Source organism: Vanellus vanellus (genome assembly GCF_965231255.1).
Source record: "Vanellus vanellus genome assembly, chromosome: 5".
NCBI lineage: Eukaryota > Metazoa > Chordata > Aves > Charadriiformes > Charadriidae > Vanellus > Vanellus vanellus.
This window is the reverse complement of record NC_138910.1, coordinates 22,613,744-22,636,813: the sequence shown is the minus strand read 5'-3', so window position 1 is coordinate 22,636,813 and position 23,070 is coordinate 22,613,744. Positions and strand designations below refer to the sequence as shown.

The window sequence follows — 23,070 nt, the reverse complement described above, 5'->3', positions numbered from 1 at the left end:
AATCCAGTAATATTGATAATGACGTGGATTACACAATGGAGAATACCCTTATTAAATTTGATCATGACATAAAGGGAGGACAGACTTCAGATATGCTGAAGAACAGGACTAGAAGTCAAAATGTCCTTAACAAACAGGTAAAATGGGCTGAAGAACGTAAGGTGCTATTGAATATGGACAACAGCAGCAGGATAAATCAACTTTGAAAATATATATACAGAGCTACTGGCTCTGGAGCAAATTTTTTGCAAAAAATGAGTGGCCTTGGTGGATTACAAACTCAATGTGAATCAACAATGTGATACTGCTGTTAAAAAACCGAACGTCATACTGGGTTGCATAACAGGAATACAATCCATGAAATGTGAAATAATCCTTCTCCTTTGCTCCGTGTTGGTAAGACTGGTGCTGTAGTGCTGTTATGTGCTCATCACTTCAAGAAAGATGTACTAGAATCTGGAGAAGACCAGTGGAAATTATCAGAGGTTTAGAAAATACACCCTACCAAGGAAAATTGGATGAGTTGCTTTCTTCATCTGAAGAGGGAGACTTTCTAGTATTATTCAGATAAAGACAGCCTACTTACAAATTGGAAAGGAAGTATTATGTTCCATATCCTTGCTGGATTGCACAAGAAGTAAGGGGTTTAAAATATGAGAGGTAAGATTCAGGTTAGACATTAGGAAAAAAATATTTTAGCAATAAGGATAGTGAACCACTAATTGCCTGGGGAGTTCTTTAGGCACCTTTGATAAACATCAGTTAAAATGACACAAGAATAATTGAACTTTGTCTTGAATGCTTAGAATTAATCAAGACACTTTGGTTTTTCCATCCTGGCACAGTGATGATTCAGTGATGTGCCAAGAGACGTACATAGAAGTTCAGGAGAAGAAGATAAAACAAGAGAAGAGTTTGGTTGGGAGTCAGCAGTTCTTGAAAGCCAGTTTTTAGGGAAAAGTCACAAAAATGAAAGGTTGGGACTTTATGGGTAGTGAAATTATTAAAAGTCACATATACATCATGCACTGGACTGGCTCCTATTATGTTGCTCCATTTGGATCTAGGAATGTGTGTATTTCCTTCATCCTCTGGTAAGTTCAGAGCCAAGCTTCTTCTCAGCCCTTCCCACTTGTAAGGAGCTGCCTGGCTGTGGCTAATCACACAGCTGTTGCCAATATGAAGGGTTTTGGTAGTTTTGATACCATTAGCAGAAAAGAAGTGGTTCCTTCAGAGGGCTAAACAGGTAAAAATTCAGCTGGCTGGGAAGTCAGGTGGCATAACACAAATAGTTTGTGGAAATGTGTCTTTAACACAGAAGACTTCTTGTGTTATTTGGGTAAAAGATGTTAAAGGTTTGATATCTGAATGTGTTGTAATATGCTTAAAATGAGGGGTTGTGAGAGGTTTATATGGAAGTAGAAACATACAAATGTTGATGTTTAATCACTGGAATGAAGTATTGTAACTATGCTTGGGGATGAACTACATTAAAGAAAGGTTTAGATGAGACAACTTTGGTTATGAAAGGGCATGTTTTGGGGAGGGCTTCTGCAGCACTTTTCCCTGGGTGCCATCTTGGATGCCAGGCCTGCCGAGCCGAAACTAGCACTACCACCAGATTTTGCCTCACAAAAGTGCTTCTTTAACAAAAAAGTGTTAACTTTATCTCCTTATTTCTTCTCATGTATAACATCTGCTTGTCATGTCAGTGTGACTAGTTAGGAATAAATCTGTCCAGAGAAGCAGGTCTGCCAGGTAACTGGTCCCAGCTGAGAGCTGTGGGAGTGCAGCTGGTGGTGGTGGTGGTGGTGATGCTGCTGCTGCCGATGTCAGTGTGCCTGCAAGGTGCCACCCCTCTTGTCCCCTGATTGTCCCCCGATTGTGCCCCTGTCATGGTCCTGCTGGCCACTGCCAGCCAGGATGAGACAAGGCACGGGCAGGTGTCCTGCCTGCTGCTCCCTTATAACTGAGGCAGGATCTGTCATATTAATGTCTCAGTCTATAACCTACAGATGTCACCTGCACAAGAGTGGCAGTTTATTTTAATACAGGCATTAATGGGGACAGGGGTGTTTGCAGTGGGCTGCAAAGCCCTGAGGAGCAGCCCTCACTTGAGACAGGAGACACTGAAGTCTTTCAGAGGCCTAGCACGTAGGGGTGAGTTGGGCATACTCCTATGAAGTGTTTTTCTACTCTGCAGTTTCATTGTGTCTGGAACATCTATTCTGTTGTATCTTGTGCCGTAATCAGTTGTATTACCCTGGGATAATAAAGGCAAACCTGAGGTAAGCAGGAGCTTAACGTAATATTGTCGTATGTTCGCAGACAAATGTATGCTGATACTCTCTTTTTTTTTTCCCCTCTCTCTTCAGGACTTCTGATTTATGTAACTAATCATCATGTCTGACCCTGTTGTTCTGCGTAGCATCAAGAGATTGGGAGAGGATAACTATGCTTTTGACGTGGATGGCAAATGTAAGAAGTTTTTTTTCAGTCAGCTCCTTATTTTATAATGCATGTAAAACAGGTGGTGGGTGGCCTAAGTGCAGCAAACAGTCTACAGAATAAAAAGCAAATAGTCTGTGGAATAAATATAGAGTTATGAGGTGCCTGCTGTTATCGGTATGTTGCCTGCAAAACAGCTTCTCTGTAAAAACTACATATAACAATCTCTGCTCATGGACAATCTTTACTTATCAGTCTATAAGTTCAGGGTTTCTACCTAGGTTTTTATACTTAGCACTTTGGTGTACAAGTAAAGGGCCTTTACTGGGGAAAAAAAAAGAAAAGTTCTGTCTTCCATAGTTTCTAGAGCTGCTTTTGACAAACACATATATCTGTAGTCATACTTATATTAGGCAGAATTCTTATAAGCTATTGCTATGCGAAGATATACATTCCTTCTCCTCAACAGAGCTTTTTCTTTTTTCTTCTATTTTTCCAATGTGCACTTTTTCATTTTGCCAATCCAAATTCAGCAAGGGTCAAGGAAGAGAAACTGCTAAATATTTTGAGTTCTGTTTATAAGACGAGAAAAGTGGACAAAGGGAGGGCTGTTAAATATTTATACTGCATGTAAGGTACAAAGGAAAGCAAAACAGTAGCAGATAATGGAAGACAAAGTGCAATACAATGCAACATTCATGCTCCTCACACAGAGTAGAAAGGGTTCACAAAAGGATTCCAGCACTCAGATATCACCAGGTTCTTTAAGCATACATACATTTGGTATTTTCAAATTCCCCGACAGCTGTGGCCTAATCCTGCAAGTGTTTAAGCTTTCATTAAAAACATTCTCCTAGCACCCAATGAAATGCTTCAGACCATGCATGAAATAGCCAGTGTTTTAAACACAGGCCTTATTGGGGTTTACAAACGTGGCATCCACTCCCAGTTTTACCTGCTTCATCACAAAAATAAGTGTGCTCAGGTCAGCTCTGAACAAAATGCAACTTGAAGAGGAGGGATGATTTTTTATCTTGCGTTCTCTCTTTTTTTTTTTCTCTTATATTTTAATTCATCAAATGTATTGTTAGAACAATCAAGCTGGATAGTGATAAAGACTATGTAGTCTTATTTCACTTGAATCTGTCATAAATGACAGATTACCTCCAGAAAACTGCAGACCTGTGTTGAAAGACAGTCCCTCTCTCTTAGAACAATTCTTCACCAACAAAAAGAAATCAAAGCAAACCATACTAGACTGAGTTACAGTGAATTATTTTTCCCCTGCCTAGGCAACAGCTCAGGTTTAAGGCAGTCCAGCCTCAACCTCTTCTCTTCCATGGGAACCATACATCTACCTTTTGTTAAAACTTATAGCATGCAGCAAAATTCTTCACATAACCACGTATGTCATGAACTTTTAGACAATAATCAAACTTTTTCAAGACCTTATGACTAATTTTTAATGAGAGCCCTCTTCAAGCCTCTCTCCCTGCTATATAGCAGCAGTGTCCCAGCTATAACTTGATCTGTGATGTCTGTTGTTATTTTTAAAACTTAGTAGCTGCTGATTGATGCCAAGTCTGCATTTCAAATCTAGTATCATTCATTGTTTGGGTTTGGGATTTCCTTCCAATCTCTATCTGTAATAGGATGTCTCATACAGCTGTTAACATAACAGTAGAGTATGAACACATTTGGAGTATTCAGTCTGATCTTAGACTAAGCCTTGTTTGTGGTTATCTTTGTAGAGATTGACTGATATCTGCAAACATAAAAGCAGCTGTTCCATTAAAAAACAGTGCATGTGCTTTTCTTGGTCTGACATTAGAAACTGAACAAGAGCTTCACATGCAGAAGGTGTTATGTTCCCACCTTCTGTCTCTCTGTGTTATCCAGATAATTCCTTTGGTTTTAACCATCCTCGTCAAATCCCTTTCACTTTGCTGGGATTATTCTCCTAGACTAGATAATCTCCTATTCAATAGATTCAAAGGTCTGTTTTTGTTAGGAACTTCAAATCTGTTGTTACAGCTGGTAAGAAGGTCGTGTAGAAACTTATTCTCCGAATAACTCGAACGTGTTCTTAAAATCAAAGCTGGCATGCTAGATTCTGCAGCTGATATTAAAGTCTGCAACAGAGCAGCAGCAGCAGTAACCTCAGCTCCATGACTGTGAAAGAAACTAATGTGAATGTTTTCTGAGTGTCTGCTCTCTCCCTAATGTGTTGCTGCCCCATCACACTGCCCTGCATCCTACTGGAATGGGCAGCCCTCTATGTGCTGAAGCAATACAGATCTCCACACTCTCCTCCCCTGCTGTGTTTCATTTTGTTTTTAAAACTTCTCACTTAGGCTGCTATCTGAAGGCAGTTTCAATGCATGGGACACTGTGGGCTCTAATATTGGTGGAGAGGGGGGAGGAATAACGAGAAAAGGGAGGGAATAGGTCAAGGGGTATGTCCTTCTACTTCTGGGACAGAACACTCTTTATCTCTTCCAGCCACTTACTTAGAACTTCTCCCGGATTGCCCAGATTTATCTAGCTGGTTTGAGGCATTGTTTTTTGTCTGTTAGTTTGTGCTATGTACTTGCTACTTTTACTTGTTATAGGATTTTGGCAAAAGGCTTTCTATTGGGACCAAAGCTCTTCCTCTTTTCACAGTTGTGGGGGTTTTTTTTTGCCTATCCAAGCAAGTTGTCTTGTGTTTCTCAGTTTCCTTGGAAGTCCACTGTTTTCTGCTTAATGTAGTGAGCTGTTTATTGAACTGCTACAGCACCTTTCCCAAAGCAAACATCATTGCTTTAAAACCATACTGGCGTTCTGCTGACTGATCTCTTCTGCTCTGTAGTGCAGACCAGCGAGGTTTGTTTCAATAACCATCTTTTGTACATCTTTTGTATATATTAGTACGAATTGGCCCTCACTGGATCAACCCTTGAACACCACATCTGTAGGTGTAGTTAAGAGCCAGCGTTACTTGGGAGCCTTTTGAGTACAGTTTTTCATCACTTGATTTCCTCAGGCTTAACTTTCACTGTGTTCTCACAATACCCATAAAAACTCAAATTTGTGGCAATGTTCTTCAGCTTTTCCTTGATTCTGTGCTTTTTTCAAATTGTAAAATTTCTTTCTTAAATGCCTTAATTCCTCTTTCAATTTTTTTTGAGCATTCAAATGGTTACTATAGCTTTTTTCTTTAGGGTTAATAAATTCTTTCGTCTTCTCTACATTCTTTTCTTTTCAATAAGAATAATGTTCTGTCCTCTTTTTCTACTTTTTCAATTGCAGCGTGTGAACTGTTACTCATCTGTTTCTTTCTTTCAAATTAAGCATAGGTAACATCATTCCAAATTCTCCTCCTGCTCAGAAACTGCTGGTCTGCAAGAACTGGACTGCAATTCCTTGCACTCTTGAATAGCATTGATATACTCTTGTTTCCCTCTTCAAGTTCATAGATTAGGGGTTCTTCATCTTTGGAGAATGCTTATTTTGCTCTCTAAATTGATATGACTCAGAAAGCTATTTCACCAGGCTCTTTTGTTCCTCCCATTTTCCTTGCAGTAGCTAATTCCTTCATTTTTTGCAACATGCTTTGCATCATCAACCTGTAGACAAAGCTTTCTCTAAACCTTATCTTTTCTGATAAACCCAGGAGAATCTTCTAGGAATGGTTTCAAACCATTGCAGCTGTTATCAGCTGTCAAACTTCAAAAAACTGCAAACGGATGTTTCTTTTTTCCTTCACAACCAGCTCTTTTCTAACACCAAATGATCCTTTTTAATAATTTTACAGATTAAAACCTTCCTGGGATAGACATGTGTCCTTATTGAAAGAATCTTTTCTTTTTACCATCCCTGAGTAACAAACAGAGCAAAATAAAACCAACAGAGTCATTGTTAGCTAAAGCCAAATAAAGTTATCATATTAACCTCTAAAAGGAGATAAAATCAGCTGTTCCCTTAGTCTCAAACTCAGACTGCTTCCATCTAACATTGTTGCCTTGAGAAATACCAAACCCTGGAGACAGTGGAAAAGCCTTTTTCCATTGAGTAGGAAATGACGGAGGCAAAATTTGTGGTTGCATTGACTTTGTACCCTCTGTGAATTGTGACGTAAAGTTGCTCTGTGTTTGCTCTGTGAGACAGGCCTGTGCATGCTCAGTGTTGTGTCACTAGATGTGAGGAAAGGAAAGCACTGCTTGAAAAGTATACCATGGTTCTGAAACTGATGCTGAGCTGCCCAGTGCATTGTAAATGAGCAAGGTGCATATGCCCAGTGCCCTTAGATTGTCCAAACTAGCTCTTTATTCATTGTCATCTCAAGTGATGTACAGCAAATATTTTCTACATAAGTCCTTATGAGGACACTTCTGTGAGGCCCTTGCAAACACAAGTTGTGCTTTAGGTATGATGTCTTTAACAACATCTCTTGAAAGGCAGCTAAATCCAGACCTGTTCTGGAGAATAAGGAGTTTCCCTAGAGCACAATTATATCTTGTAGTATAATTCCATTTCTCTAAGCTATGGTTCCTTAGAGAGTATCCCAAGAATGGACAACAGTGTGACAAGTTCATCTTACCATCCAGGGGCACAGCTGCCTCTCTTCCACAGGATTTGCAGTCTTTAAGTTGTTGGAAGGTAAGAGTGAAGAGCTACTGCCCCCCCTTTCAGGGAGCATGCGTGAACTGCCAGTAGAGTAGTATTCCTTGATGACAGTGTCCAAGAGAACTAGTTGAATACTAGCAAACAGTTTGCAATGAACACGAGTTGACTTTTGGCAATAATCCTGAATAACGTATTTGGTGAAAACCATTTTGTCATCTGGGGTATTAAAAAACCTGAGACTACTTCTTCAAGAGAAAGCAGGCTTAAATTGATATAAATTTACCAAGGAATTTTGGGGCCTGTGTGAGTTGTTCATGTCCCTCGCTAGATGTATCAGTGGGAATAAGATGCTTATAACTCAGGAATGATCAGGCCCCATGGGGTTCTAGGATTTATGTTTCACATGTCTACAGAGCATTATGTACTTTAACAATAATCATTAACTAGACTGCATTTATTTTTCCTAACAGGTAACAGCTTCAAGAAATCAGAGTAAGTCATGTACACAAATGGAACAATCAGTATTTCTAGGAATATTCAAAGGAGTTAATGTCATCTGATCAAATTGACACATTTATAGAATACGTGGTATTTAATGAAAAGCTGTTATCCAGTAGTTGAACTGCCTTATTTGATACAACTGATACAGGTAGACCAAAACAGTCCTAGAAATCTTTAAAAACACAGGCTAATGGCAGCAAAATAGGGTCTATCTTCTGAAAATGTTTTTGATACTCAAATTTATCTTTCTTCCGTACTTTTATTTTGAGGAATGAGTCTTTTCAAGAATTTTAATCAATCGTGATTTATTTCTCTTAAAGCTTAACTGTAAGACTTTGAAATAAAAGGAATTAGCTCACATCATTTGAACTCAGATATTTAGATTTAAATGTAGAATTCTAGACAGTTAGAAGCTGAAATGACTTAGAGACCTTGACCTTCAGCTATAATCTGAGATTTGAATGGGGTTAAGAGCTTCCCTCTTCCTAGGTCTTGGGACAGCTCTGTAACAGACTGGACATCCTAATGGGGGTTGTAATTTGTGCCAGCTCTTTCTGACACAGAGTACACAGTCTGAGAACTACTAGAACGAGGAAGCAAGAGCATCTCTTAATTTTTGTCTTTGTCAGGTTGCCCATCTCAGACAGCACCAGCCCAGTATTCAAGGCCTACCATGATCCTGTTCCCATTCCCTCTCTGTCCTAGAGAAAGGACGAGCCAACAATTTGGATATTGTCTCTAACTGACCTCCAAGAACCTACCATTCACATTAGAGCAACAGTGTTTTGAGGAGCTGCTTATGAAATAAAGCATAAAGATCCGGGTCATTTTAACCTAATCTCTGTTCTAGTCCCTGTCTAAAATTTAAAAGAACTGTCAAATCCCTGGTTCCAAAGAAATCTGAAAGAAACAGCTAGTCTCTTAAAATTCTGGGCAAGATGTCTCAAATAAAATGTAATTTCAGAGAAGTAACCAAGAAAATAAAAAATTAATGTAAAATCTTATCATTTTTTCTAGAAATTTCTATATGTATGAAGAACCTTTCATAGAGAAGAAAAGTGAAAAGTGAGTTAATTTTGATTCTGTGTAGTCTTTGCATATAGAACAAAATGTGTGCTAAAATGCAAGTTTATAATTTTATGTTTTCTGTTCTTGAAGGTCATCGAAAAAGAAAGAAAATGATATTCGTATTGGCTTCTTTCAGCTGGTAATGAAAGCAATGGCTATAAATATTTTATATGTATTATGCTGCAGAATAAGTGACAATAATCTATATGGTTGTTTTGGGCAATAGCTGTGACTAAGCCAAACTTTTAAGGATTAAACCATTTGGCATGAAATCCTGCCATTAAAGTCAATGGGAATTTAATAGAACCATTTGTCATTTTGTCAGCTTGGTATCGATTATCAATATTTGTGTCATCACTGTCTATTAAGCATATTATATTGAACCTACAAGTAGATATGGGGAAAAGAGTTAAGGTGCACAGCAGGAATCTAGGTAACCTTCATTCATTCTTATTTCTGCCAAAAAATTACTGTGTGATATTTGGCAGATAATTTAGCTTGTAATTACTCCATGGGTATTAGAAGATTTGGTAACTATAGAAACTTAGGAATCCACAATACCATATGGTATCTCTAGACTTTGATGGGTCTTGGAAGCCCATAGGGTACATTGAAATTTTAAAATTAATGTAGTAGAGAGGTGCCCAACCCAGCAGCATGCAGCTAAGAGGTTTTATTACTTCCATTTTTCATGTAGTCTAGGCAATAAGCCTGTAATGTGTCCAAACTAACGGTCCTCACTGTAGTAGTGGGCTAGTGCAGTTACATCCACGTGGCTTGTACTCTACCTGGCTAAGTATCTCAGCTCTTGGGTGGAGAGAACAGTCTGTCCACGCAGAGGACTATGTCTGTCAAGCAGAGGGGTTTGGGATTCTGTAGCCTGTTTTGCACAGATGTTTAACTCCTAAAGTGCAGTATGTTTGCATCAGATGCGCTGAGAGATCAGATATCACATAACTGTGCATTTTCTGTGTGCTTTTTTTTTAAGCAAGGGAATTCCTAGACTTCTTATGAGCAAGGTTTGCTACGGTTTTGTTCTAACTTTTTTGTAGGAAGACCTTTTATTTATGTCTCTTTTGTGTTAACTCCCTTGTTTTTCCCTTTATCTTGTCTCTGCCCTAATGTCTCTTTTCCATATGCACTCCAAATTCCCAACCTTTCTTCTCTTAGTCATGTCATAGCACCTACAGAACCTGGACAGGTTCTTCAGCAGACTGTGATTCCTCTTTACATTCCTATTTTTGACAGTTTGATCTGTATATTTACTCATGACTTCAACCTGACTTCACACAATCATGACAAAGAGAACTTAAGTCACTGTATCTTAGCTGGGTCACCAGCTGCTTGTGTGCATGCTCTTGGCCCGTGGCAAATGTAAGGTAATAGGACTTAGCTCGATCCTTTTTCTACTGCATGCTATGTCATATTTCTATACATTTCTCCCAGATTAAAAGCCAATGCACAATTGCCTGGCTCAGCCAACATGTTTTAGAATATTAATTACGAGAACTTGCTCTGAGATGTTTAGCTGGCTTTCTATCACAGCATACCAGACTTTTGAGAAATTGGCTGACTCTATTCAGAGGCTCTATATAATGCCCTAAGGCTTTTTCCTCCCTTCCCTCTCTCTGTCCCCACAGGAAATCTGCAAAGCAGACTATATATATGAATTATAATTACTATTTGTGATATTTTATCTAGCTTCTAGAATGATGATATGTGGAATGATATTGAGCTATTAATGTTATATAATACATTCATTCACATGGTCAGATTCTGCTGTCAACTAAAAGAGAGGTCATAAAAATTTATGAGCTGTAATCACAGGTGCAATTAGATTAGATTGGAGAGAGAGATTTGTCTTATTTCTGTATTGAAGATAATTCTGAAATTTAAAGAGAAGGATTTTGTATCTGATCCACTTGATTCATGATTTATCGGTATGCAACCGACATGAAGACTGCCTCTCAGCAGAAACCATATTTTTTTTCCTGTCTCTTTAGTTTCGATTTTCTTCATCTATGGAAATTTTAATGATGGCTGTTGGTAGTTTCTGTGCTATTGTTCATGGAGCAGCCCAGCCAGCTGTGTTGCTTGTGTTTGGTGCAATGGCAGACACATTTATTGAATATGACATTGAAATGCAAGAGCTTAAAGACCCAGGCAAGATATGTGTAAATAACACCATAGTGTGGATTAATGGTACTATTCATCAGAATGAAAAGAATGCCACAATAAGATGTGGGTAAGTAGATGTATTTGTTTCTTTTCCTTTGTTGTTATGACTTGTCAGAGAATGTATTGCTAGAGAAAGTCCACTTCAGCCTTTAAACCTTATATTTTCTGTCCCTAAGGCAGGAAAGAGGCATGGGTTTTGTTATAGAGTCCTGTTTCTGAGCTGGAGATATTACCTGGAGGGAGAGAAGGTTGGCTTGGGTCTTGGTCTTTCAGCTATAGATGTCAGTGAGGATATTCTTTGATGATGATTGTTCTGATAACAGATGTGTCTGCTACACATCTGACTTCATTATCTGTTTTCTCTGATGACACTGTAGGTAATAATGACTTCTGGTCATTCTGGTTAGGACTCAGGCACCTATAGGTGCCTGCTGACTTCTGCGCAAGTTAGCTAAACTTTAGTCATTGAAGAGAAATGAACGCTTCTAGGATGCAATTTATCTCAGTTTATGGGAGATGCCTAAGGCAGGTCAGATGAACTGCCCTAAAAGAGTGCCTGTTTCTTTCCATTAACTATAATAAATGGAGTCTAGATGATTCATTCAGATACAGAGATCTGTCAAAGCCAAATTTGAACCTGTAACCTTTCCTAAGGCTCCTTTTTCAGTGCATCATTCTAAGAGTTTTCTAATCTGAGTGACATTTAATTAGATATTTAATTAGAGCTAAAAGTTACTTGTCTAAAGGTCTCTGAAAATCAGAGCACATGGGAAGTGATTTGCATTCCTAGATGTCGGTGACTGGGGCCAAATTATTTGCTCCAGGCTGTCCAAACCAGCCCTCCGATATGGGGTTGGCAGATAGAATACAGGAATTGCTACAGACCTCTGTTCCTCTGAAGCAGAAACTATGCACCAGGCAGGATACATTGGAGCATTAAAAATGGTACTGGATATCTGTGTCAGGCACCTGAGTTGTTTCCATGATTGTTTCTTGCAAGAGATCAGGTCAGGTGCATACTGTTCCCTTTTAGCTTAAAATTTCAGTGTACCAAATTCTGGGTAAAAGGAATAAAATTTGCTGTCTGCATGATGTTTTCAAAAAGCTGTCTAGAAGCATAACCGATAATGACCTGAAATCCCTGTTTCAAAGTAATCTAAATGCAATAGCAGCAACTCAATGCCCTTCACTGATATTAGAAGTAATTTAATACTCCTACTTGAGCTAAAATAAATGATCATGTCAGATTAGCAAGCTTATGGTACAAATACTTGAATTGACTTTAGCAGCCCCCATTTCTCTCTATAAAACATTGTTTAAATCTGATTGATATTAGTTGGTATAATAGCACAAAGCAAGTGCATTCAACATCTAATTACAACTTGTTAGGCAGCTCTTCCTTGAAACACCCTCTCACCTGTGCTGTTTCGGAGCATGCAGTCTGGTGGGGTTTCTCCGGGACTGCAGGGCTGCTCCAGGAGGGCAGAGTGTTTCCTGGTACCTGCTGGCACGCTGCCCCGGTGCAGCAGGCAGAGCAAGCAAACAGGCCGCTGCTAGTGATAGCCTAAGTATTGGGAAATAATGCCTGAGCAAAACAAGCTGACTTGCCAGCTGACGTGAGTCTAACTTGAAGAAACACCAGATTAGAAATCTGTGAGAAGCTTAAAACAGAATTGCTTACTTTTTTTTTCCCTTTCTTTTTTTTTTTTTTTCTTTTTTTTTTCAGGCTGCTGGACATTGAACAAGAAATGACCAAGTTTGCAGCTTACTACGGAGGAATTGGTTGTGCTGTACTTTTGTTAGGATACCTCCAAGTCAGTATTTTGTTCCCTATTTTGATTTCAAAGTTTAAATCACTAAATAATTAAGTTTATAAGAATTATGTTCCCTTTAACTGCTTAGTCAGCTCTCCATTTGAGCAGAGCAGGCGCTTTCAGTTCTCATTCTTTTGGCTGAAATTGGTTCACTCTGGCAACCTGAGACCTCCTTGGATTTGTGCATGCAGACCTTTGTACAAGGATACATTTTACCCAGTGAGATGAATGCATGCTGCTCCTTTCAGACCACAAGAAATACTTGTTTAAGTGTGGTTACTATGAAATCCACATGCCCTCCCAAAATAATAGCTGAAGGGCATGCAGATTCTCAGTAGGCATCTCAACTGCGTTGAGCCCTGTGTTTCTATTATAGAGATATTACAGACTACTACTAGCGTAAAACTGGTGTCGGAGAAGAATCATACCCTACATATTCTGTAGTAATGCTTCAGTCCTTATGACTGAGATGAACCACAAGCTTGGATGTTTCCTGCATAATTTGCTAAAGGGTCCACTGCTTTTGAAGCTTTTTATAATTGGAAAAATCACTTGCCATTCTCCTTCCTGAAAACTGTCCCAGAGCTTTGTTGAGGTAGGATGGCTGCCATCCCTAAATTACTTACAGCTGTAAGTGGAAAAATTTTTGTCCGTATGACATTCACTTAACAGCATGAGGAATTTAACTTGCATCTCCTCTCAGCCTATCAGAACTGAGACAAATGTTTCATCTGGAGGCTTTATAAAATTGTTGCATTATTTAAAGATCAAGGCATAAAACAACTATCATGTCTGTGTAGCTAGAATATATTTTACCTGAATAGTAATTTTATCAATAGCCAAACTGCTCTTTCCCATTTTAGCCAAATTGCTTTTTCCCATTTGTTGGGAGTAGAGAGAATTTTTATTGCAATTTATAAGCCACATTATGCTCTTCCCAGATCTGCTTTTGGGTTATGGCTGCAGCTCGTCAGATACAGAAAATCAGGAAAGCTTATTTCAGGAAAGTAATGCGAATGGATATAGGCTGGTTTGACTGTACATCTGTAGGAGAACTGAACACCCGAATTTCTGAGTAAGTAATCTAGAAAAAACATATGTTACAGGGAACATTTTGCACTTTTCTCAAACACAACAGAGTGCCAATGACTAGGCATTTGACAAACACGTTCTAATATAAAATACAGCTATGTTCCTGGGAGAGGGGACAAGGCTGATTATCTCCCCCATCTTCAAACTGAGTGCCATAACTGTTAAGCCACAATTATTTCCCTTGTCTATCAGTAAATGTAGGGGGGGATTGTTGGGTTTTGGAGTGTTGGGGTTTTTTGCCAGCTTGTCCTATCTTTCCCTTCTCCTCCTGTTCCCAGTCCTTTCAGAGTAATCTATAATTTGGTTGCCGCTGCACACTCCCCTGAAGTTGGAGATGTGGGTTTGAGCCCTCTCCCTCTTTCCAAAAAGGAAAATTATATTAGGGGCACACTTTGCTTTTGTTGGCTTTTAAAAGAGAAGAGTGACCCTTGCTTAATCTTCTGCTAAAGAAGATACAAGCACCTACCTTTAGAAAGGGACCCAAGGCAGACAGAGAAACCTTCTTATCCTGGGTAAACATTTAGCCCTGACGGAGTTTAAGGCTTGCTCCTTTTCTCAGTAGTTCCTGTTTACAGGCTGAAGGCAGCTGCGAGGTGAATATGCAGACTCTAGATGGCTCCCTGTTCTCAGTCACGCCTGTATGATAATAGTTACATCTACAGATGATTTTTCTGTAGTTGAAGGGGATTTTATTTGCCTTTCCTCGCTGCCCGGAGGTATCTATTACTTCCTGTGGTGTTCTTTTTATGAAGAATAAATGCCAAGTGTAAGTCACTGTGAAGAATTTCTCTGCCAAAAAATAGGAACTGAGCATGTATTTGTCTAATAAATAACATAGTTCCCTGGTTTTTTGAACAACATTGTCCTGTGCCTACAAAAAACTTCCTGGCTGCAAAAAATGGTCTCCAGAAGAAATATAAACACGTTCTTCAACTCAACACTCCTAAATTTTTCAATAGAGGACTATAATTTCACTTGATCAATGAGCTAACAACTTTGCACTTTAAACCTCAACACCCCTTACTCCTATTTATTCCAGGAGTTCCCAGTTCTTCTGATCTCAGGGGTAACATAATAGCCAAGAGTGACAGCAGTATGATGACTGTTTTGCTTTAAGATATTTTTTCTGTGTTGGCAATGCATAAGAGAGAAGAAATGAACTCTGGAGCTGCATAGGGGTCGCATGATGTTAGCCACTGCACCACTGTTCCGCATGTGATAGAGCTGTCATTTTTTCCCACTGCCTCCAGTGATAAAGTAGCCCTTGAGTTTTCCCACTCTCCCTCCTGTTTAGAGAACAAACTACCTGATACTGTGGAGAGAGGAACCAGGAGGTGGTGGAAGGTAGAACTGGAAGAGAGTTACAGCCCTCCCTTTTCCTGCCCCCTCAGCAAGATGGTACGGTACATTCTCAGTGCCCCATGATGGGAGGGATGCCGTATCATCTATACTGTTTTTCCATTATCAGCTGCATCCAGCTGGGATGTCTCTGCCCCCTCCTATGAATAAGCTGGGGCACAGTAGCAAGAACCAGCTAGTGAATGAGTCTGCTGGCAGGACAATTTTTCCTGGGTAAAGAAAATGTCTTCTCTGCAGTATAAATGCATAAAAGCCTTCTGCCATTGCAAAGGCACCAAGTTTTCTCACTGTAGCCCCCCAGAGTCTCTGGAAGGCGTGATGGTGGAAAGAATAGGGGTGAGGAAGGGCCCTCTCCAAGGGAAAGCAACTAACTCAAACGTGGCCAAGACCTGCAACACAAACGAAAGATATGCTCACTGATCTGTTTGATTTTGTTGTGTTTTGGGGTTTTTTTTTGTTTTTTTTTTTTTTTTTTCCAGTGATGTTAACAAAATTAACGAGGCTATTGCTGACCAAGTAGCAATCTTTATCCAGCGCTTAACCACCTTTGTGTGTGGATTCCTACTGGGGTTTGTCAGTGGCTGGAAATTGACCTTGGTTATCATTGCAGTCAGCCCTCTGCTTGGGGTTGGAGCAGCTGTCTATGGCTTGGTAAGTGAATTGTGAGGGGTCCGTGTTGAGGTATGATGAGGAAGGTCATGCCATACAGAATACATAGGGTATCTCACTCCTCTGAAGTCGACAAAGGCAGAGTATGGTCACAGCAGCACTCGGGATGCGGGAGTGGGTAGCTGGGCCTCGCTCCCACTTTGCTCATTCTGACTCTCAGAATAATATATCCTGCTTCTAAGATGGGAGTGTAAGCATACCTTCTGTTGGGTCCTGTGGATGGATATTATGGTTGCTGAGATCAGAATCTGGCCTACATCTTCTCCCTATTACTATACACCTACCTGGTTTAGAAGGTTACTAGACACAGGGCTTGATTTACCTATGTAGACTAGGGGCTCTTAGAAATGATCAAGTTTTGGAGCTCTAAAATAGTTGAAAACAACTGCTCAAACTTACCTTAAGCTGCTGCATCCTCTCCCAGTTGTTCCCGTTCTGCTTCTCCGTCCGGTCCCTACCAACTCACTGTTACTGTGCAGAGGAAGGCCAGTGAAGAGGGAAACTGCAGGATCCTCTGCCCTCTCACCTCCTCTCCCACACCCAGCAGGGCTGGGCAGTTTCTGCTCCTCCTCTGCATTCTCTCACACTCTGTTTTTTGGTTGGGTTCAGCCCTTTGGCTATCTGACTTCTTTCACATCAGGAACAGTTTGCTATCATTTTGCTATCAAACCTCTAATGTAACTCCAACTAATTTCTTGTCTTCCTGCTCTCTTTTAGCACCTTATACTGGCTGCAAGTAGATGACATGGATAATGACTCAGTGCGAAGTGGGAGAGCAGAATCCTGACAGGGAATGAAATAAACCCCCAAATGCCTCTTTCCTTCATTTGCAATTTCTTTATGTTTGTAATTTCCCCTCTTTCCATTCTTATTTCTCTGTCCCCATCTCTTTCTTTTCACATACCTACTGTTAAGTGTTTCCTCCTTACAAGCCTTTCCAGCTTAAGTCTTTTTTTTTTTTACCATAAAGAAAACAGACCCAAGGTCAATCTAGCCAGCTTTCTTGTCTCCAAAAATGGCTAATATATGCCTGGGGTAGGGTATCGGAAGAGAGGAAGAAAATAATCACACTACAATTTCCAGTGATATGTCATTCCCGAGCCAATGTACATGACTACATTTTCTTCCATTAATTTGAACATTTTTTTAAGCGTAAATAAGCTTTTGGCATCCAGTGTGCTCTGGGCTGCCATGTAGGGACCTGTTTGCTGTCAGCCCAAGAAACAAAGCACAGTGGTGGGCAACATCTGTTTCCATCCTCCCCCATCAGTACTATTACCTCTTCTTCCTGAAGCTGGGCTCCACCACAGTGGCTAAAGGGCTGCTCTTGGCACTTAAGCTCCCCCTTCCTCCAGCCATGCACCAACCCTCAGTCTGCTTAAGCCCAGTTAGCAGCAGAGATAGAGGGAGGGAGGGAAAGCAGATGTTGTCAACTGTTCTTTCTAGCTTCCTGGAGCAGAGCTGTTGGCCAAGGGTGTAACTTTTGCAAAACATACAGAGGTATATGTCCTAATACTAGAAGACAGAAGTCTTCAAGTGTGCACCGTGCCTGCTTGGAGCAGAGGAGGTGACCTCATGTAGCGCAGGCAGCGCAGGCAGCACAGTGTGACAGCCCGCACTGCTTACTGCTGTCCTTGTCTGCACATACAGTTCAGGTGTAACCAGCACTTCTTATGTTTTTGTAGGCTGTGGCAAAACTAACAGGCCGAGAATTAAAGGCTTATGCAAAAGCTGGAGCTGTGGCTGATGAAGTGCTCTCATCCATCAGAACAGTGGCTGCTTTTGGTGGGGAGAAGAAAGAAGTTGAAAGGTTTGTTTGGACAAATTGTAAGGTTTCTGATTTCTTTTTTCCTGTAGCAACATAATGCTGTAATGCACTTCAGTCATGGCAATTAGTCTCTAAATTCTACAACAATGACCGTGTTAGCTTCGAATTATATGCACGTATGTTACAGAAAATTAAGTTTCAAATAACATTACATATGCAAACCCAGTTTCATAATTCAGTCAATTAGTGAAATAAAACATCAGCAATACTATCTTCAAGTCATTCCCACTTGTAGGAAAATACTGTCAAATTTTCCCCGAAACGTTGTCCGATATATCACTTTTGCAGCACATCTGAAAACTCTGGGTATTTTCAAGCTAAATAAGAGAACTTGTTCAAGCAAGACATAATGATCTGATGATGTTAAGTTGAAAGTTTCTCTTAAATTCGTTTAAAACATAACATGGCTGTAGGACATGCTCTGAAGTATTGACCGAATTCTAAAATCCTATGTCACACTGCTAAAACCCCAAACCCCATGGCAAACCATCTGCAGTGAGTTTGGCTTTCCTTGTGCTTCTTACACTAGAACATAGAAGAATTTCATGATCTGGGAGCATTGCTGGTTTAAGCAGTGGTCTCTAATCAGACTGAGAGGTATCAACCCTATGTGGACCCTCTTTTAACTGTATTACAGCCAGTTGTTGAAGATGCCTGATTTTGTTGGTCTTTGCTCATTTTGAATTTTCTGGGAAATTGATTACATCTCCTTTTATTTTTCTCTTTTTCTACAGATATGATAAGAACCTGGTGTTTGCTCAGCACTGGGGAATTCGAAAAGGAATAATAATGGGATTATTCACTGGTTACATGTGGCTTATAATTTTCCTGTGTTATGCATTAGCCTTTTGGTATGGCTCTAAACTTGTCCTTGAAGAAGAGGAGTATTCGCCTGGCACTCTTCTGCAGGTATTTTAGCTTGATGCAACTTTTCTGGACTGTTTCTTAAATCATTAATTCTGGAACACATATTTATAGTGTTCTGATATCTGGTGGCTCAGTGGTAACCAACACTACATGTGTCTTTTAAAGATCATTAAAGATCAGTATACGTATGAAAGTATATGACAGAATTGGATAAGATTAAAAAAAATCCATGTTTACTTTAAATATTTGAAATGCTGCCTACTGCGATCAGAAGAATGTTTTTGTTTGAGAGCCTGCTACACAACTGGAGGGGCCTGAAACTAGCTTTCCCATTTCGTGGGTCAGCATGTGGCTTCTGGGATATTGGCTTCTCTGGAGAGTTTATTTGGTGAGGAAAAACCCCATTGTGCTAAAGAGAAACCTGACCAAAGAAAGTTTTATCAAACCTAACCTCTCTCTCATGAACAGTTTCTTTTACTCTGAATGACCATTTTCTGTTGCTAATTGCCCACCCAGCTATGTAGATGACAAAGGACATGTAAGGATATATGCTGATAAAAACACATGTGGCTGTGGCTCCTGCATTGTATATAAAAACCTTACTAGCCTGCGTGGCACTCATGCATCCACTTCTGCACAGTAGATACTTTAGACACTGATGACATAAATGCAATAAACCCAACATCTACAGATATTTTAGTTATTTCTTTAAGCCAGGACTGCCCAAATGGCAAGCTGCAGTCTAGACCCAGAGTAAATTTTTTCTGAGCCTTGATAAGTCCTGGGTGTTCTCACGAGACATCTATTTCTGATCTTTCTCTGCCTGTTGCACGCCATGAGAGCTCCCAACCACCAGCAGCATGCAGTGCAAAACTTCCTGTGAAACTGAGCCTGGTAAATTACTCTGAGAACATTGTAAAATTGAGTCATTCTGTTCAAGGAGGATATCCCTCACAGGAAATAATTTGCAACTGCTCTTGACACCAGTAGTTGATACAAGGGAGGGCTGTGAAAGACCAAGTGAGCAATTTCCTTGCCTTGCAGATGATAACTACAGTTCAGTGCTTACAAATGAAAAATGGCAAACAGTGGGGAGGTACCCTGCAGCTGAAAAACTGCAGCTGTCAATGGAGAGATTCTCCCTTATGCTCCCCTTCTCCTCTCAGTTTCCCGTCAATTTTCTTGTACTTCTACCATACACTCCTACTCTGGCAGGGGGAGGAGGGGAGGATTTGTAGATACAAAACATTTAAATATGCTTTTCCTGGTCTCTGAAAAACTGTTGTGCACCAGCCATACTGCATTGAGATACACTAAGCGGTGCCTTCTCTTCTTCTATCAGTTGTACCGAACCTGCTCCCTTATGTTCATGATGGATTCTGACCTGCATATAACCTAATTGCTTTGGGATTCATTCACACAAGAAAATGAGTTTGTAGTAAAGCTGTGTATGAACTTATGGCACAATCTATAGATCAGTGTAGATGTTTCCAGTGTACAATCGATTCTTCCACTTTAGCCATGGGGATCTTCTCAGCAAACATCACTGTGGTTCAAGGGAAAACTGAGTCTTGTGTACTTTTATTTCTTTCTCAATGGTAGTGTTTCCTCGTACATCTTGCCCATATATCCTGACTATTGTTTGTGTTGCATTCAAAAGGCTAGCTGAGTCCTTGGTTGCTTCTTAGCAGAATTCTCAGGTATTGCCAAACTACAGCAAAGGATTGCATACCAGCTCTCCTAATGCTCAGGGTGAATGTTCAAACTATCAGGCATGACAAAGCAAAAAATGGACCAAAAGCCTACACCAAAGACATTATCCAAACCTTTATAATCTGCTCTGCCAAATGATGTCTATAATTGAAAAACTAAGGAGGAATAAAGCAGAGTGAATTCTATGAAAGAAAAATGCTCATTCTGACAAGCACACCCTGGTATATTAGCACTGAGAAGAATAAGGTATACTTAAAATACAATGCTGCTCACTCCTTGCTGTAAAAACAGACAATTAATGCATTTGCATGTATGTGGTATATAAGTGGCACATCAGTAAATTTACCTCTGTAAATATCTGGGTGCACACATTTTTAGGTCAGGGCAAATAGGAGATAAGTTGGTTTACGTCACCGAGGAAGCAAAGTTGTGAAAGACAGTGAAAATCCTTTCTAAAATGCATTTGTTTGCTTTCTTGTGGGCTGATTATGCTCATATAGTGAATCACTTCAGCTCAGCTGATACACAAGAAGTCATTAAGCCACTGTAGTTTGATTTGCCTGCCTAAGCTCTAAACTGTAATAAAAATGTGATGCCATATTTTGTTAATTTTTTTTTCCACTTCTTTAGGTGTTCTTTGGTGTTTTAGTAGGAGCTTTAAATCTTGGCCAGGCATCTCCCTGTCTGGAAGCCTTCGCCACTGGCCGTGGGGCTGCAGCAAACATTTTTGAGACAATAGATAAAGTAAGTAATGAATGTCTAAACTGTGTCACTTTGTAGTGGAAAAATAATTAAATAAGCCTCAAGCAGTAGGAGTTTTATCTACTGTGTAAATGAGGAAAAATGAGTGCAATTAAAGAAAAATTTACTGTGCAACGGAAAGGTCTAGTGGCAATGCACATAGGCTCAGAGAGGGTGGTGAACAGATTTCTTAAGTGGCCTTTTTCTGAATAATGAAGTTTTACCTCAGCTACTGCTGTTTCTTACTCTCATTTCTCCTTATATATAACTACTGATCAGTGCTGGCCCACGGAAAGTGTATAGGCAGGCAGTAAGAGTCACCTTGCAGCCAAACTTGCAGCAAGCTTCTAGCTCCCAGCCTCCAGATGGCATCAGAAGGTGTGGCTCCATTGGCATTAGTGGCAAAAATGGCCCCTGTGACCTATCCCAGAGCTACTTCGAGTTAAAATGAGACCTAATGAGCACAGGCACGGGTCACACTGCAGCCATAGATTTTAATCACAATATTATCTAGACAGACAGATATTTGAAATAAGGTTATATGAGAAAGTCTGAGAGCCACTGGCCTTTATTGATGATAATTCCTTTCTATATCTGTATAAATTTAGTGGTTGGCAAAATACAGCTGATTTCCTAGCAGTACATAGTATTTCTGGTCATTGACAAGCTTTATTGTGCTAAAAGCTGTGTAAACACATTAAAATGCTGGTTGTCTTTTACAGACTACATAAGGGTATATAAAGAAGGCTAGAGGGGCTGTGGCAATGCTAATGGACTTTTTAGTAACCCTTCAATGTTCTATAATAACAATAACACATATGCCTTATAAATGAGCTTCATAAGCTAAAGCTCTAAGATAAACTGAAAAACAAACAAGTAAGGGAAGTGTTTTTTAGAGAAAAATTTAAAAAGCGCAGAAGAGTTGCAACGGTAAGAATTAATCACAAAATTCAAGATAAGGCTGAGTCAGATAACCTTAGGGTAAAAAAAGCAAGCTGAAGTGAGATTTCGCCTGTCTAGAGAAAGAGTGACAAAATTAGATCCATCTGCTTGCCGCATTTGTAGATTTGTGATTAGACAGTAAATGCACAGCTCTGCCCTGGTACAGATTTTTTTTCTGGCACAAAACTTGTAGCCATGCTGAGGTTCCCATTTACAGGATCAGTGAAACTTTTCTTCATAGCTTAGTATCTGAACTTAAGCAAGATATATTCCTAAAGAGGAATCAATCTTTTTGCTGTTCTTAACATCTTAGAACATACACATTTCTCATATTAAAATTCCCTTCAATCTGTTAGGCTACACAAAAAAATCATGCACATTTCAATTATCAAATATTGGTGTTGCTACAGTTTTAATTCATTCTGTTTTCCATGCTTCAAAACTCTATCCTTAGAAAATTTGATTTCTCTGGGATTCTTCAAATTTCTCTTAGTTCTCTGCTCGTGTCTAGCAGTCCACAATACCCACGGCCGTATGTGAGACCCAAGACACTTCATGGGAAAACTTCAAATCAGGATTCCAGCTCTTAGGACTGGGTGTGCAAGGATCCAAAGTGGTGAAGCATGCAGATTTGCAGCAATTAATTGGTTGTTCAGTGCTGTAGGAGAATGATTATATGAGCGAAGTAGTGCCATTTTATTCCTGAGGAGTTGGCTAAATTAACTGAGTCAAAATGCCTCACTCAGTCAGCTATTCTATTCCAGCAAAAGCTAGCTGAGTGGTTGACTGTGGTAATTGCAGTGAGCCTAAAATGAGAACAGGGTGCATTCATCTTGCCTGTACTACCCACCGGTGACAACTTGCCCATCACTGTGGCCTTCAGTTTCATGTCCTTTGCCTGCTAGCCCTGGGGCAGCGCCTGCTGCTGACTCGGTGCAGCCAAGTGCTGTTCAGACAGAAGTACCATGGGTTTGTGTGGTATTGGGAATATTTATCTACTGCAGCGGTGTTGACTGTTTAACAGCAAATAAATAACACAATAAATTCTGTCCTAGAAACCTGTCATTGACTGCATGTCAGAAGATGGCTACAAGCTGGATAAAGTACGAGGTGAAATTGAATTTCATAATGTAACATTCCATTATCCCTCCAGACCAGACGTAAAGGTAATTATTCATCATCCATCCTGTGAACACAATTACTGTAAAGAATCAAAACATCCTGGTTCTTCCAGCAACTTCT

At 39.9% G+C, this 23,070-nt stretch overlaps 2 protein-coding genes across 3 annotated transcripts in view; one reads left to right on the top strand and one right to left on the bottom strand.

Annotated features, from left to right (window-relative positions):
- DHRS9 (dehydrogenase/reductase 9) overlaps positions 1-14,236 on the bottom strand; it is a 28,233-nt gene extending 13,997 nt beyond the window's left edge. Inside the window, exon 1 of one of the 2 annotated variants that reach the window (XM_082483478.1) lies at positions 14,176-14,236. Coding sequence is in view for 1 of the 2 variants with exons in the window: in XM_082483477.1 (XP_082339603.1) it covers positions 12,221-12,239 (19 nt within the window). In the remaining variant the exon portion in view is untranslated. Of the gene's footprint in view, positions 1-12,220; positions 12,246-14,175 lie in introns of those variants that run through there. The other variant, XM_082483477.1, reaches the window with a different exon arrangement.
- ABCB11 (ATP binding cassette subfamily B member 11) overlaps positions 2,403-23,070 on the top strand; it is a gene marked incomplete at its 5' end in the record, with an annotated part of 45,552 nt that continues 24,884 nt past the window's right edge. Inside the window, 12 exons of the mRNA XM_082483476.1 lie at positions 2,403-2,478; positions 7,527-7,548; positions 8,575-8,622; positions 8,716-8,764; positions 10,629-10,870; positions 12,530-12,617; positions 13,559-13,692; positions 15,548-15,719; positions 17,423-17,547; positions 18,300-18,474; positions 20,776-20,889; positions 22,884-22,994. Coding sequence (XP_082339602.1) covers positions 2,403-2,478; positions 7,527-7,548; positions 8,575-8,622; positions 8,716-8,764; positions 10,629-10,870; positions 12,530-12,617; positions 13,559-13,692; positions 15,548-15,719; positions 17,423-17,547; positions 18,300-18,474; positions 20,776-20,889; positions 22,884-22,994 — 1,356 coding nt within the window. The remainder of the gene's footprint in view (positions 2,479-7,526; positions 7,549-8,574; positions 8,623-8,715; positions 8,765-10,628; positions 10,871-12,529; positions 12,618-13,558; positions 13,693-15,547; positions 15,720-17,422; positions 17,548-18,299; positions 18,475-20,775; positions 20,890-22,883; positions 22,995-23,070) is intronic.